We start from the raw sequence: 14,496 nt of genomic DNA on the forward strand, positions 1-14,496 counted from the left end.
AACTTGTGGCTAACCCTAACACAACCAAGCCTGATGTTTCTTTTCTTGCTGATTTTGTTGTACATCATGCTAGGGTTTGCTGGCGTTTAGCCAGGATTCAAAAGTAGGGAAACCTGCACACAGCCTAGGCTTAGCCACAAGTTGCTCGGCAACTTTTTGGCAACTTTTTTAGAATTTTGGATTTTTGGCAACTTTTAGAATTTTCGGCAACTTTGGGCTTTTTGAGGTTCTTTGAAGCCACTTTCTTCACGTTTCAAGCCACGTTGGCCAGTTTTCGATAAACATTTATCCAATTTATTCTAAAATACAATAATTAGGGCCTAAGTCCCCCACCCCCCATGGGTTGATTTTTGTGATGTCATTCTGATAGACTATTTGTTAATCAAGTGAAATGGAAAGAACCTCCGATATTATCATTGGACTTTGACAAATAAAGTTTTGATAAGAAGCAATGTGCGAATTTTTAATCTTTAACACCCAAAAAAGGTACGAAAAGCAGAAAAATTTTGGCAACTTTTCGGCAACCTTTTTGGGACTCATCGGCAACTTGTGGCAAACCCTAACACAGCCAAGCCTGATGTAAAAGTAAGCAATCAAGGATTTTAAAATAAAATTTTCCAAAATGATTAGTGGGCGTTTGTACTCTAAGACATTACACCACCATAGTTTGTCTTCCATCTCTGATATGAAATAGACAATCAAGAATTGACTGCATTTAAACACTTTTAATGACAAAGTGAAAGTAAAGTTTCTTGAATACAGCCATGCAAACAGCACATTCCTGTAATAATTGTCATAAACCCTACTTGCTATACGCCCGATCATTTTACATACATATAGTTTATTAGTGTCTTATTCTAGCACCTATTGGCACTAATTGGAGACACATCTTCAATTAATAAAATGAGTTAAAATTAAAATCAATTTACAAGAATTCGACAATACATAGTTACAACCTTAACTCCCATTAAAATAATATACAATGTCTCAATTACAGCACCAGTAATTTACAGATTTAAGAAATCACAATTATTTAAAATCTAATGTTCATTAAAGTTAGTACTTGAGCATAAATGGCAGTCTTTGCCGTTTTAACATCTTCCAAATGTTCTCGTCTAAGTAAGGTACCTAACGTTTTACAATTCCTTTCATCTTTAGGTAGGTATTTATGCTTCCCAGGTAGCATTTAATGTCAAATAAGCAGTACAATACTATAAGTTTATTTAAAGAAGGAGGCGTAATTACCTGTTACAGTTTTCTAATTTATGGTGCACAAAATATGAGGAATAAAAACATACAACATACACAATGTTGAAGTCAATATTCTATAAAAAACAATGGGACAAGAATATTGTAACATGCGAATTTGCAAAATTAAATAAGGGATGATGAATATTCGCAAAAGTACACAATGTAAATATAATTATGTTAATCGATGGAGAAAATAGTTAAAAATTTATAAAATTCCTAATGAAGGAGTGTTTGGCACTACGAAAAACAATTACAAAAGATAGAATGGTGGCAGTTCAAATGCAAGCACTTAGCGCGTATCTCTCCCTTCCTTTTAGTATGTCCAGTGCTAGCAGCAGTAGTGATGTAAGTACTTCAGGAAGCTCAGCGGCTCCATCAGGATCATCGTTGGGTGGTGTAGGGTCCTCAGTGACGCCGGGGCTCATTGGTGCATTGGCAAAACTGGTGCATGATATAGTACTCCTGGCACCTGGGCACATTATCACAGCTCTGAACAAGGCCCAGATTCTAAGCAGCATTATTGAGTGAGTAAAAGGTCTTTTTATAATGGAGATATTTCTGTATTGCAATACTTTCTTGGTTGCAAAGCTTAGGAAAATAAACAAACTAAGTCACATCAAGGTTCAGGACCAATGAATTAACAGGCCATTTCCGAGTTGCTGTAAACCTCATTTTAAAGCGAGGCTAAGTGCAAAGCTTTTCGTTAGAAAATTGGTTTTGTTTGGATATTATGGCACTAGAACAGCCAACCGCTGTCGATCGCACTCTCATCGCACAAATCTTAAGCAATTTGCCATCCTTTACCAAGGTCCAAAAATCTGGAACTCTCTCCCAATATCAATTACTTCTTCATCTAGTTTTTCACCTTTAAAAAAATGTTGGATTTATTTGTAAAAACATGAATCGACCAAGCCGCACTAACGCAGCACCATATTTTCTATTTAACAATGTCAGTCGAGGTGGCATCTCTTATAAGCCTGGCGGTTTCTTGAGGTCTCCTCGCCATTACCTTGACTTGTAATTTGAATGTTTTCTTCTTTAAATTTACCAAGGCAAATAAATGATGATGATAATGATGATGATGATGATGATGATGATGATGATGATGATGATGATGATGATGATGATATGAATTAAAACTAATTTTCATAGTAACAACTTTGCACTTAGTGTCTCTTTCATAATGAGGTTCAAAGTAACCCGGAAATGGCCTATTTCTTTGCCCTCATCCTTAGCATCGAGTTAAAAAATGTGATAAATTAAGACGTAAAGGTTCAGTTTTCTACATCTAAAAAAAAAGCATGTAGTAGCGATTGCATACATTTGCATCTATTTGCAGACACATGCATGAATTTGCATAAAACTGGATACATTGCCTGTTGAGTATTTTTTTCAACAGCTTAAACAAAATTGAAACAATGATTTTAATTTTACGTACCAAATTATGCTGTGTATCTTTTACATTCAAACTCGAAATGCCTAACATGGTTTTTGAATTCACTGCCTGCTGACTTGCTGCATAACCAAACCACAGTGGTCGTATTGCAGACACCATTCAATTTTAATTTATTGGGGAAAAAAATGATTTGATGCGGGCGTCCCTTTTAAAACCTTAAAATGTATGTTCAGGGTGCTGTACTAAGACGTCCATCCGTTTCCTGCTATGGATTAGTAAAATAAAAGACTGAACCTGAAAACGACTGGTTTTCCAGTTCTTGGTCCAAAATCTAATGTGATGTATTTAAACAAGTGATATAAATTCTTGAGTGAAGTCTTGTTCCTTAATTTTGAAAGGAACTTTGTTCACAAACGTGTTTTTAACAATATCACAATTTCCTAAGAGGATGCAAGTGTGTTTTGTACGTGTTAGAATTTCCTGAGTGAATTTATGTCCCATTGTTCAAGGGACGTTTGTTTACAATATCTTTTTTTTTCTTCGCAGCCATGTCGAATGTTCAGAGGTACAAGGCTTTCTCTGTTCAGAAGACTCTACACCACTGTCCCGTGCAGCTTCCGTGGTGATCCAAGAGATACTGTCCATGTACAGCGACATTTTAGCTTTCCTACTCTCTGTTGTACAGTTGAATACCATATTCTGTTTTAACTTACTACAAGACCAGGAAGCTCTTGACAGAATCATACAGCTGTATTCACTTCATGCTCCCAGTACAGGTAAGCTCCATACTGTGACTATATATCATGTTCACTTCCAAACGCTTTTATCATCATCATCATCAACAACATCATCATCATCATCGTCGTCGTCGTCTTCGTCATCATTATCGTCATCATCATCATCATCATCATCATCATCATCATCATCATCATCATCATCATCATCATCATCATCATCATACAGGATATATAACACAAGTGTTGCAAGTGTATTAACCTTGTTTGCTTTGAGTCTCCGTGAAACTCAGTGGTTAGAGCATAGCATCTGACCGTTGTCCAGAAAGTCATGTAGTTTCCTCCCATTGGGACTCAGAGTTGTTTCGTTGTGGGCCCAGTATCATCATTTGCGTATTTATACACGTAACGCCTAAGAGCCTATAGCGAGTTTACCGTTAACCATTCTTGTTTACGTTCAAATTTAATGACGGTGCCTACTAATACCGAAGTATTTCTGTGCGGTTTATGACTATGCGGGAAAAGCAGATCTTAGCAAGGCCTATTGGAATCCAAAAAGAAAATTGGGGGTAACCACGCATTTTTCAGAGATAATTAAGCAACAATATCTCTAAAAAGCGCCAAAATATAAAGCAATGTATGGGATTTTTTCTTAAATTGAAGCTTAATTTTCTCTGAAAAATGCATGGTTACCCCCAATTTTCTTTTGAGATACCAATGGCATTTGGTAAGTTCTGCTTTCTCCCTATAGTTTTTAACCGCGCAAAAATATTCCTGTATTAGCAGGCACCACCCATAGGAAACCCGAGTATCTCGCGATGCGCAGAACGTATGCGCAGTAACAATAGTAGGCACCGTCCTTAAACTTTTTAGAGCTGTTATTTATGAACCCACGTGTATCTTATGAACTGTTATATACGCTACGTCATGTACACCAGTTAACCATTAATTAACGTTCAAATTTACATTTTAAAGAGCCGTTATTTCTCTCATTGTACCTCTGTCCCTGAAGAAAACTAGTGGTATAAGTTGAAATATTGGCTCAAATATATTGCCCTTTGTCGTAGTGTCAGCCCTGCAATCAGTTTGGTTTATTTACACGTTAAGTGACGTCTGGCACGTGCATTTCTACTAGAGATCCGGTAACGAAAATTATTCAGAACAGTTTATCTGTGCGTCGTGTGGTCCCCTGCATTGAAAAGTTTCGTTCATAATTTATACGTGTAAATAAATATAACAACATTAAAATGCAAAATGAAAAACAGAGCCACTAAATTGCAACCCTACAAAATATTAAGAACATTAAATAACATACTTGTACTGTAGACAAAAGTGCTGTGCAAATGCCTCCATCTTACTGGTCACCTTCTACAGCGTAATAAACAGTACCACACTAGCGTATTGCTGACTAGTTTTCTTTTCAAGGTCGCATTTATTAATTTCAACCACAAACAAATATGTTTAAGTCACCTTTTGCAACATAGTAAACATTACCACAGGAAAGCACTCCTTTAATAGCTTCAGTTGAATGTTCACACTTGAGGATGTCATCAACTTAAAAGTTAAAATCAAATAGAAAACTGGGAGTTGGTCATATTGTGAGTTCGTAATATACCCGTGAAGGATGAAAAAATAAATATAAATATATGAAACATATATTTTGAACTGCGGGTGAAAGATCAAATAGAAGAAAGATCGTCGCAGTAAGGACTGAACTTAAGCAGTTGCAAAAAGAAAGCCTGAAAAAAATTCAGGCTTTAACGGGACCTCTGCTCTGCGGGCCTCTGCCGATGCCTGAAATTTTTTCAGGCTTTCTTTTCGCAACTGCTTAACTGAGTTGCGTCCTAACTGCGAGGAACTTTGTTCTATTTGATCTTTCATCCGCAGTTCAAAATATATGTTTCATATATTTACATTTGAACCAACTTACAAAGCATGACAAACAGCTTTACCAGCAAGCACTGCTCAAGTTTTTTTTAGTTTAAATGGATACACTTAGGATTTCACTTGCACACTCGTAAGATAAAACCAACTTAAATAACTTCAGTTTCACTTCTGGACTTTTATGTAATGTTTAAAAAACGAGCAAGAGTGTTTTGTCGGGGTTAAAACCAAGAGGCAAAGCCGAGAAAAACGAGAAAAACGCCGCATACTAATGAGGAGTGTTTTATCAGCTGATAAAACACCGCATACTAATAAGGAAGAGGTTTATCGATATAAAGTCACTGCTCGTGATGTATTGTCGACCATTTGATAGGTCAATGGGATTATGAATTATTAATGAGTTTTTGAATGAATTCGCAGATGACACCCTTCAGAGCGGAGTCTACACTGTATGGGAGAGTGTCAGCAGGCTGTTAGTAACGCTGCTGCAAAAACAAGGCCAGCTGTCCATTCCTAGTGTCGTTGAAGAGACTTTGTTCCGTCACTGGACCCTATTCACAGGTACGATACTTCTATATTGGTGGTGAATGCTTTAGGTCGATCAACAAACCTGTGTTTTCAAACGCTCTTCAAAACTAAGGCTAATTGGAACCGTTGATCAGTGGAAAACCTGGTATACCTTTTTTGACGTTTCAGGTGTCTTCAAAGGCTCATTCAAGGAGACCAAATCCCGTTCCCTCACCTCTCTAAAGAATGTTCTCCTCAAGCTCCTCGGTCTCCTTCTAACCGTAGAGGGCAAACGGTATCCTAACGGGAGAGGTCTAGGTGAAGGAATGTTCGAGAAACCAGAGACAAGGATTCGTTTGACTCAGCTTCTTGATAACAGAATGAGTGGTGCTCGTGAAAATGGTCTGCAACCAGCGAAAAGCGTTGAAAATGGGGAAGAACACAATGGTGTCAACACGGCATTTAGTGAAGCTAGCGGAAGTGATCTTTGTAGTGTGTTGTTGGGTTTGTATGATAAGGCTCCGTCGCTGGGTTCAGAAGTTGTGGATGAGGAGAAATCCTTGGTGTCTGCTGTGTTGAGCTCATTACTGTCTCTCAGTCATTCAGCTAAAAACGCAGCTTTACAAGGTGAGGATGGTATGAAGAAACATATATTAAATGAAATATTTAAGGACGGTGCCTACTAATACAGAGGTTTATGACTATGCGCAGTTTATGACTTTGCGGGAAAAGCAGATCTTAGCAAGGGTTATTGGAACCCAAAAAAATGGGGAGTAACCACGCATTTTCTTTTAGAGATAATTAAGCAACAATAATTCTAAAAAGCGCTAAAATACAAAGCAATGTATGGCATTTTTTCCCAAATTGAGGCTTTATCATCTCTGAAAAATGCATGGATATCCCCAATTTTCCTTTTAAATACCAAGAGCACTTGCTAAGTTCTGCTCTCTCTGCATTGTTTTAAACAGCGCCAAAATATCCGTGTTAGAAGGCACCACCCATAGGAAACCCAAGTATCTCGAGATGGAAAGTAGGCACTGTCCTTACCAATTACTCTACGAGCGCGCGTTGGAGATGAGATGATAGATAGCCAACGAGGCCCGTAGCGCTGGGATGGCTATAATCATCTCATATCCAGCAAGTGCGAGTGGAATAATTGTTTTATCAAAAACAATCAAGAAATATTGCTGATTCCTGCTGATTTCCCTTTGCAAGAACAACCAGAAAACAATTTAATGGTGAATGGTCGTTATTTCTCAGGCATGATTTAATGGCTCATATACCATGGCTGCTAAGCCAATCAAATCCCTGGAGTTGCATTATACAATGATACAGTTTTTTAAACAATAAAGAACAGTACTAGCTACGACACTACATAGAGTGTCTAGAGTTACTACCACGCCTTTGTTCCTGCCAATGATGTATTTGCTATTTTTTCTTGTTAGCTGGTCTCGTGGAAACCTCACTAGAGCACGTAAAGCATCTTCATGTCCAGTTGAACATGAAGTCGCTACAACTTGGGAAAGGACCCACATGGAAAAAGAAGGTATCTTTTCCGTCCTGGCTGAGATTGGATTACGATTAGCCGCATCTGATCTGATCTGATGACTGTATATGTTGTGGTTTAATTTTACGCTTGGTTTAAATTTTATCTCCCATTATTTCAAACTCATTATCATGTATTACCATACCCAAGAACAATAGGAAGGTAAAATTTAAAGTGCACCTAACCCCAAAATTTTTTTCGCTTAAATAAATCTTTGCACCTGTTCCAAACACATTGAGCCTTTTTGCGCCTTTTTTCAACCAAATCTTGACTTTTTATACGCTGTTAAAGTTACCAAATCTAGCCATCATCTGTCCCATGACCGAGCTAGTAAGGGGCATGGGTCTATTCCTGAATTTACGTCACAAACTGCTTTGCATGCATTTTCACAAAGACTTCATACAATGCAAATCAGTTTGTGACGTTAATTCAGGAATAGACCCATGCCCCTTACTAGCTCGGTCATGGGACAGATGATGGCTAGATTTCGTAACTTTTACAGCCTATAAAAAGTCAAGATTTGGTTATAAAGAGGCGCTAAATAGCGCAATACGTTTCGAACAGGTGTAAAGATTTATATAAGAGAAAAAAACATTTTGGGGTTAGGTGCACTTTAAACCAAGGATAAATTTGAACCACATACGTACTGAAGCAAGAAGTTCCGCAACAAAAAAAGGTCAAGCCCCCCGTTCCTTTCACACCTTTGTGGGTGTGAAATGCAAATTTAGACGCCGTTTGGTCATGGCATGTTGCTGACTCAAGCGTCCTCTGAAAAAATATACAGTACCTTGAATGTCATAATATCACCATAGCAATATATGACATTAACGAAGCCAATTTTATCAGTAAGGGTCATAGAAAGAGATGTTGTTTGTCAATTGTTTACCCTCTTTTGTTTGTTTGATAACTGAATATGAGAATGGCCAGGACAGGCCCCTTCTATACCGGTTATACCGGAATTTTCAGGAAACCTCCACTCTTGAAATATATTAACGTTAAATTGTTGAAAATACAATCTCATTTCACATTTCGTCGGAAAACATGGATATAAGATTTTTGTGTTGGACAAAAAAGAATTTGATTTATCACGTATTTTCCTTTTAAATTTCCCGGGCGCGACCGTCTTGGATTTCGCGACTTTATACAGTTGCTCTATTGTTTCACACAAAAGAACTTCTCCTTACAACCGTATGACGTCATGAAATCCAAAATGGCGGCGCCCGGGAAATTTAAAAGCGAAAATGGGTGACAATCATATCTAATTTTTAGCACACTTGAATGTTATTTCTACTTTTTAAACTTAAGTTTGGAATTTAGATACTATTTCCAACAATTTACCGCCCATTTGTTGTCTGAGCAGAGGTTCCCTTTAACTGATATGATAAAGCAGCCTCCTGACATTGTTAATTTTTATTAGAACTGTTTCAAATTCTTTTTTATATACTCGGATGTTTACGTGAAAACAGAAAAACTTGTCATTGTCAGCGTCCTTTCTGCACCATTTGCAACGTCTTACATGGTTGATCGAGAGGACAAAAGAACGAACAACAGAACAATGCCCCCAACCCTAAAGAACAATTCAGCTGCAGGTTATCAGGGTCCAGTGGGAAAAGAGTTTTTGAAGGATGCAGGTCTACTGCATTTAAGACAATATAATAGAGGCTATCCTCCAGTTTTACATCCCTTGTCGTTGGTACATGCTAGAGTTGGCCAATCAAGGCCCTAGGGTGGATACCCCAACCTTCTTCCCATGGTCTTTAGCCTAGGGTAAGAAGAATGCCCCGAACATTTCATAATGATTATTTCATGCTGTTGCCACTGATTTCACCCGCTTTGATTGCTTCTTTTCCCAGGAAGATCCATTGGTGTCTGAACTCATCAGAGTACTGCAAGTTTTGAGGAACTTTATTCACTGCAGTTCACCAGTCAAGGCAAGTATCGTTTGTGCCCACATTAGGCCACCTCCGAGTTGCTTTGGGATTCATTATGAAAGCGAGGCTTCGTGCAAGGTTTTTATTATGAAAATTAATTTCATTCTTATGGAAACAAAACCAACTTTCACATGAATAAATTTTGCACTTGGCCTCGCAGAGCAACTCGGAAAACACCTATTTTTCCTTCTTTCTTTGTTTAGATTCGTCATTTGCATACATGCTCATTACAAATGTGCGTAAATCTATGTAACTCTGTACAAACTTGTTCAAAAGCACAGAGAAGCCAGAAAAACAACATTGCGCTCAAATCTGTCTCAGAACCCAAGTGATCATACTGATAGATACTCACTGCTCGCTCTGTTTTCTGTCTTGCGCTAACAGGCCGCTTGTTTGGAGAGTGGTATTGTTGATGTGCTGCACAAACTGTGGTCCTGGTGTACTGTCGAGACGCCGCTTCTTACTGAGGTTTTACGTCTCCTGGCCACACTAACGGCTCAGTTCTCAAAAGGTGGGTGGTTTTGTTCTCTATTCTCAACGCACAAGTTCGAAGTGGAATAACATTAGCAAATTTCCTTTCCAAAATTATACAACAAACGGTACTGCCGTAAAGAACTATCTACTGAAGAATTGCCTCTTAAATGCACACACGTTTTAGGATTTCTTATATGGACTCAAATGTCAGCTGTATTACAGGACAATATGTGACTTTTATAGTGAAGTAGACTACGAGCAGTCGTACTTTTTCCCTCAGATTACGCGCGCAAAACGACGGTAAAATTATGCAAATTAGAAAAGTGAACGAGAAGGGATTGGGGAGAGGGAGGAAAAAGTTTCTCCATCGCGTGCGCGCTACAGACAGGAGAAGAAAGAGACTGCTCGCAGTCTAAGAGTGAAGGGTCTGACTGGTTGTTACTTCAGAGGTATTCATACTAGTTGTTTTAAACTGTAGTAGTATTTCCAGATTCCATGAAAGCCTTTTGGTACAAAAACGTACCAGCAGTTATGTCAACCGCAGAGAAGTCTTCTACACAGATTTTCTATTGGCTCTTCACATATTCCTTCCGCGGCATGTGATCATGTGACAAGTCCACAGAACGTATGCACAGGAAGCCAACTGCAGAGTGGTGTTTATTCTTTTCTGCTCTTTTTCGTTTTTGTAGCGTCAGCATTTATCGCGGGCAGCTCAGGTGTTCCAGGCAGCGTGAGTCGCTCTGTTCAAAGCGGAAGCACCTTCCTACACAGCCTGATCAAACTGACCAACAAAACAAACAACAAGCTTCAGAGCAGCTCCGGCACAGAACTGGAGTCACACCTTGCTGTGTTCAGGGCTATGTTTAATCTGCTAAGTAACCTGGTCTTGAGTGCTGAGTGCAGAGGAGTCATGTGGAAGGTGGGTTGAGTGACAGATCACGTGATAATCGCTCTATGCGTGCACCCCTTACTACTCCAAGACTACATGATTCCTCAGGATAGAAAAGGCGCCTGCGGAAGCCGGTACAAGTTGATTCCTAATCTTATCCACCCACCCCACCCATAAAATAAATGTATACGAGCCAGATCATAACCCCAGGTATTTCATGCCCTTCGCCTTTTGGGGAGTGATTTGTGTTAACACCTTATCCTCTCTAGCTGGTCATGTATGAGAAGGGGGAGGGAAAAAACACTGAAGCTTCACATGACTTCCATATGACGCTATGATCTGACCGAAAAGAAACCCTGGTCGTTGGTCCTCCTGGGTTTCGAAGCTGCGATCTGCTCGCTCTCTAACTAGCATCCCACAAATTTAGCTAACCAGGAGGCAGTTTCACTATCACGATCACTATCAGTTTTCCTAGGGACTGGTCAAAAAGTATAGGGCTGGGTGGGCCGGAGCATTTGGAAATGTGGTGGATTAAAAACACATGGCCCACCCCCCTCCTTTTGGCACAAAACTGACTGACCCACCCCTAAATGAAAGTTGAAAATTACATGACCCACTCCCTATTAAACATGGATTTTTTTGGTTGCAAGGCAATCCAAGGAAATCATAAACCTCCGGCCCCCGGCCTCGCTTCATGAGGAATTAAGTTTAGCGAAGTTAGTCTGAAAATGTCAGCCGTCTCCTCCCCCTAACCCACAGGGGGCGCGCCCCCTATGGGTTAGGGGGAGGAGACGGCTGACATTTCAGACTATAGCGAAGTACGCTAAACGATACGTCGCTGTCACTGTCACTCCCAACTGTTGCAAGCCAGTTTTGCGAGAGGGATATTGTCATCATCGGAGGTATTAAGCCGCCGTTACACGTTGAAATTTTAGCTGAAACTTGTGTGCAACGGCGCTGTGAAACAAGTTTTACGAAGTGGTGTTACACGGTGAAACTCGTTTTTTCACCACTGTGACCGTTGCGATCCGTTGCAGAAGTAGAAAGCGGTTCTACTTCTCGTGAAACTTATCTCGCAACGGAAGTTCGAAAAAGTTTCACGAAACCATGTTACACGGTGGAACGCCTGCTGAAACCTGTTCCGCAGCGCCGTTGTACACAAGTTTCAGCTAAAAGTTTCAACGTGTAATGGCGGCTTTACTCCCAGTTTCCCGCAGAACACAATCTTCGCTTGCTTCTGAGCTGCTGACACTCGATTCAGAGCCACTTCTGCCCTTGCCAGTGGATGCACTGTCTATGGCTGCTGACAACCGAATGTGAGCTGGCACTAAGTCAAGCGTGTTGTTTTTGTTTGTTTGTTTTTTCGTTTATTTCTTTTCGGTTGTCGCATTGTGACGTTCGATTAAATCCTTAATTATAAAAGAGTTTCCTCCACTCCAAATCCTCATAGGTCAAGTTACTCCCTTTCTGCTTTTTCCCTTCTTCATGTTAAGGTACGAAAGGTGATGGATGTATTTCACTACAAGGTCTTGATCTACTGCATACTTCTCAGAGAAAGCTTTAATGTTTTGTTCTTTTTCTGGTGAAATTTCACCTTTAGGTTGGCAAATAAAAGTGTGCCTATTCCTCTTAAAAGTAGGATGACCCACCCCCATGGATAGCTGAAAAATTTAAGGGTTAAAATTAAACTTTGGCATATTCGTTACATGGCGAAATGTTTGAACCATATTAACCATATTTTAATCCTATATTTTACTCTACAGACAAACTTTCTCCAGCCCTTCTCCTCATTAAAGCCGCTAAAGAGTGGCACTCACCCCAAACAAAGATCAATAACACGAGGCGTGACGCTTTGCTGGCTCGGTCTACTGGTTAATGTTACATTCTTCAGTGATGGACAGCAGGGCGTGGTCAAGACTCCTGGGGTTGTGGAGGTGCTGTTAGAACTAAGCACAGCTCAGAATAAGCAGCTACAGGAGAAGGCCATACTTGTGCTGAGGAATTTGTGCTTCCATGGCGCTAGCAAACCTGTGCTGTTGGTGAACGGTGAGTAGAGAAAGTTACCTTACCGTACCGTAGGGCCAAGGGGTCCTTAATATAGTATTCGCGGGCTTGCAAGAGGATGCATAAAATATAATCTGTATGCAAACCGTGTCATATTTTCATAACGATTATTTGGATAAAGCGGTTCACACCAACTTCCGATAAATGAATTGAACAAGTCTTATCGCACTTGCGAATGCATTTCATTCAATTGCGAAAACAAAAATCAAAGGTTTGAAGGAGATTTAACTCCATAACCTCGCGATCCCGGTGTGGCGCTCAACCGACTGAGCTGTAGAGCTTCATGTGTCGTCAGGAGAGGAGTAATTGTTGTGACGTGTTCATTAGTTCTTAGATCCTCTGATATATTTGACGAGGATTCATTTCGGAAGTCTTCGGGTGATCTTCGGTAAACTTCGGATGGTGTTTGGCCAGTCGCTTAAAACTTACGTTGGGCGTTAAATTACTTATTTTTACTTGGGTTAACGCCTTACCGTAGATATGTACTTAGCAGATGAGATCTTTTTCAGTAGAGCTAATTGAGCCTTGGGATCCCGCGATTCAAAAGTATCGTCACGATGTATGTTTTGAAAGTGGTACCCGATTATTTTTCAGAGAAACTCCTTTCTCTTCTTGTGGATTTTACGACTGACAGTTCCACTTATTTGAGAGCACTGTGTCTCTCAGCCTTATGCTCACTACTACACAACTGCCAAAAGGTAGGTTCTATTTTCTGTACACTGTTGTTGACTGGAATTAGCGGTTTATTTGTTGCTAATTTTCTTATGGGACTGTTGCAAAGTAGTTTTCCCTTTGACTTTTTTTTACAGGCCAAAGTTTCATTGAAGAAGACAGGAATAGTGAACAAACTTGACGAAATAAAGTTACTGCCAGGTTAGTTATAATTTTGATAATTTTTAGTTGTGATTTTGGGCCATGTGTCTATCCTCGAGGTGTTCCGTATTATGGCAGTTTAGGGGTATGGCGAGCGTTTCTATAGTTTTTTGGACCAGTCCGAGGGCGTGTAGTATGTCGTTTATTCCATAATAATTGTTCCAAATTTTTGGATTACCGTGAGAAAGGACTTGCCTAGTTGCTGGGCCTCGGCTAATCCGTTTCGGGTCACGTGGTCACGTTTCGGCGAACAAGCCGTTGGCCTCGGTTACGTCACCGAAACGAATTAATCGTGAGAGCCTGCGAGAAAGCCGTACAGGGAGTAGGCAAAGAAAAGACTACAATACTGTCAGTCAGTATGCTGTGACCTCTAAGTCAGATATTTTCCCGCCTGGCTCATTATCATCTCTCGCTATCGTTTATTTCAGGAGGTGAACAACCAAGTGTGGAAGACAAGTACAGCAAAATGTGCCACGAGAGTATCAGCATCCTACAGAAAATGTTCTCGGATCAAACTTTGTAAATTCCACATATTTATTTACTTTGTATATAGTGCTTCCGATACATATGGCTCAGGAAGAATTGATAAGGTTTCAGAGATAAATCAAACTTCTCCAAAGGAAGAAAATGGTTAGCGAGAAATCTCGTGCGGGGTAATACATTGAAAGTCATACGCTTTATAAAGAAGTTACATATTTAGCACGCTCGATCTTACGCGTCCAAGTTACGAGAAAACTGAAGGTCTTTGAAGAGACTTTATAGAGAACGGGTGAACAAAAAAAGAATCATTGTACCGTGTATTCGCCATGAAATACAAGCAAGGTTTTACAGGATGACTAGAACTCTTTTTACATCGTCGAGAAAAAGTTGAAGACGCGAAAGCACTGTGAAGTATTTCTCGGTGCAACGTTGTAAATAAATGTACAATTTACCTAACACGACCTGGA

General features: G+C 39.8%; 1 protein-coding gene across 3 annotated transcripts in view; it reads left to right on the forward strand.

The window, feature by feature from the left end:
• Positions 1-14,481, forward strand: part of LOC146480406 (rotatin-like) — a 45,855-nt gene extending 31,374 nt beyond the window's left edge. For 2 of the 3 annotated variants that reach the window (XM_085109573.1, XM_085109575.1), the window contains exons 23-34: positions 1,569-1,775; positions 3,194-3,423; positions 5,686-5,826; positions 5,962-6,399; positions 7,218-7,318; positions 9,172-9,249; positions 9,634-9,760; positions 10,413-10,642; positions 12,376-12,658; positions 13,271-13,374; positions 13,486-13,549; positions 13,978-14,481. In XM_085109573.1, coding sequence (XP_084965699.1) covers positions 1,569-1,775; positions 3,194-3,423; positions 5,686-5,826; positions 5,962-6,399; positions 7,218-7,318; positions 9,172-9,249; positions 9,634-9,760; positions 10,413-10,642; positions 12,376-12,658; positions 13,271-13,374; positions 13,486-13,549; positions 13,978-14,072 — 2,098 coding nt within the window. In that variant the 3' untranslated portion in view covers positions 14,073-14,481. Of the gene's footprint in view, positions 1-1,568; positions 1,776-3,193; positions 3,424-5,685; positions 5,827-5,961; positions 6,400-7,217; positions 7,319-9,169; positions 9,250-9,633; positions 9,761-10,412; positions 10,643-12,375; positions 12,659-13,270; positions 13,375-13,485; positions 13,550-13,977 lie in introns of all 3 variants that reach the window. The other variant, XM_085109574.1, reaches the window with a different exon arrangement.
• The last annotated feature ends 15 nt before the right edge of the window (positions 14,482-14,496 follow it).

The sequence above is a fragment of the Pavona decussata genome, unplaced genomic scaffold (genome assembly GCF_977016875.1).
Source record: "Pavona decussata unplaced genomic scaffold, jaPavDecu1.1 SCAFFOLD_53, whole genome shotgun sequence".
NCBI classification, from domain to species: domain Eukaryota; kingdom Metazoa; phylum Cnidaria; class Anthozoa; order Scleractinia; family Agariciidae; genus Pavona; species Pavona decussata.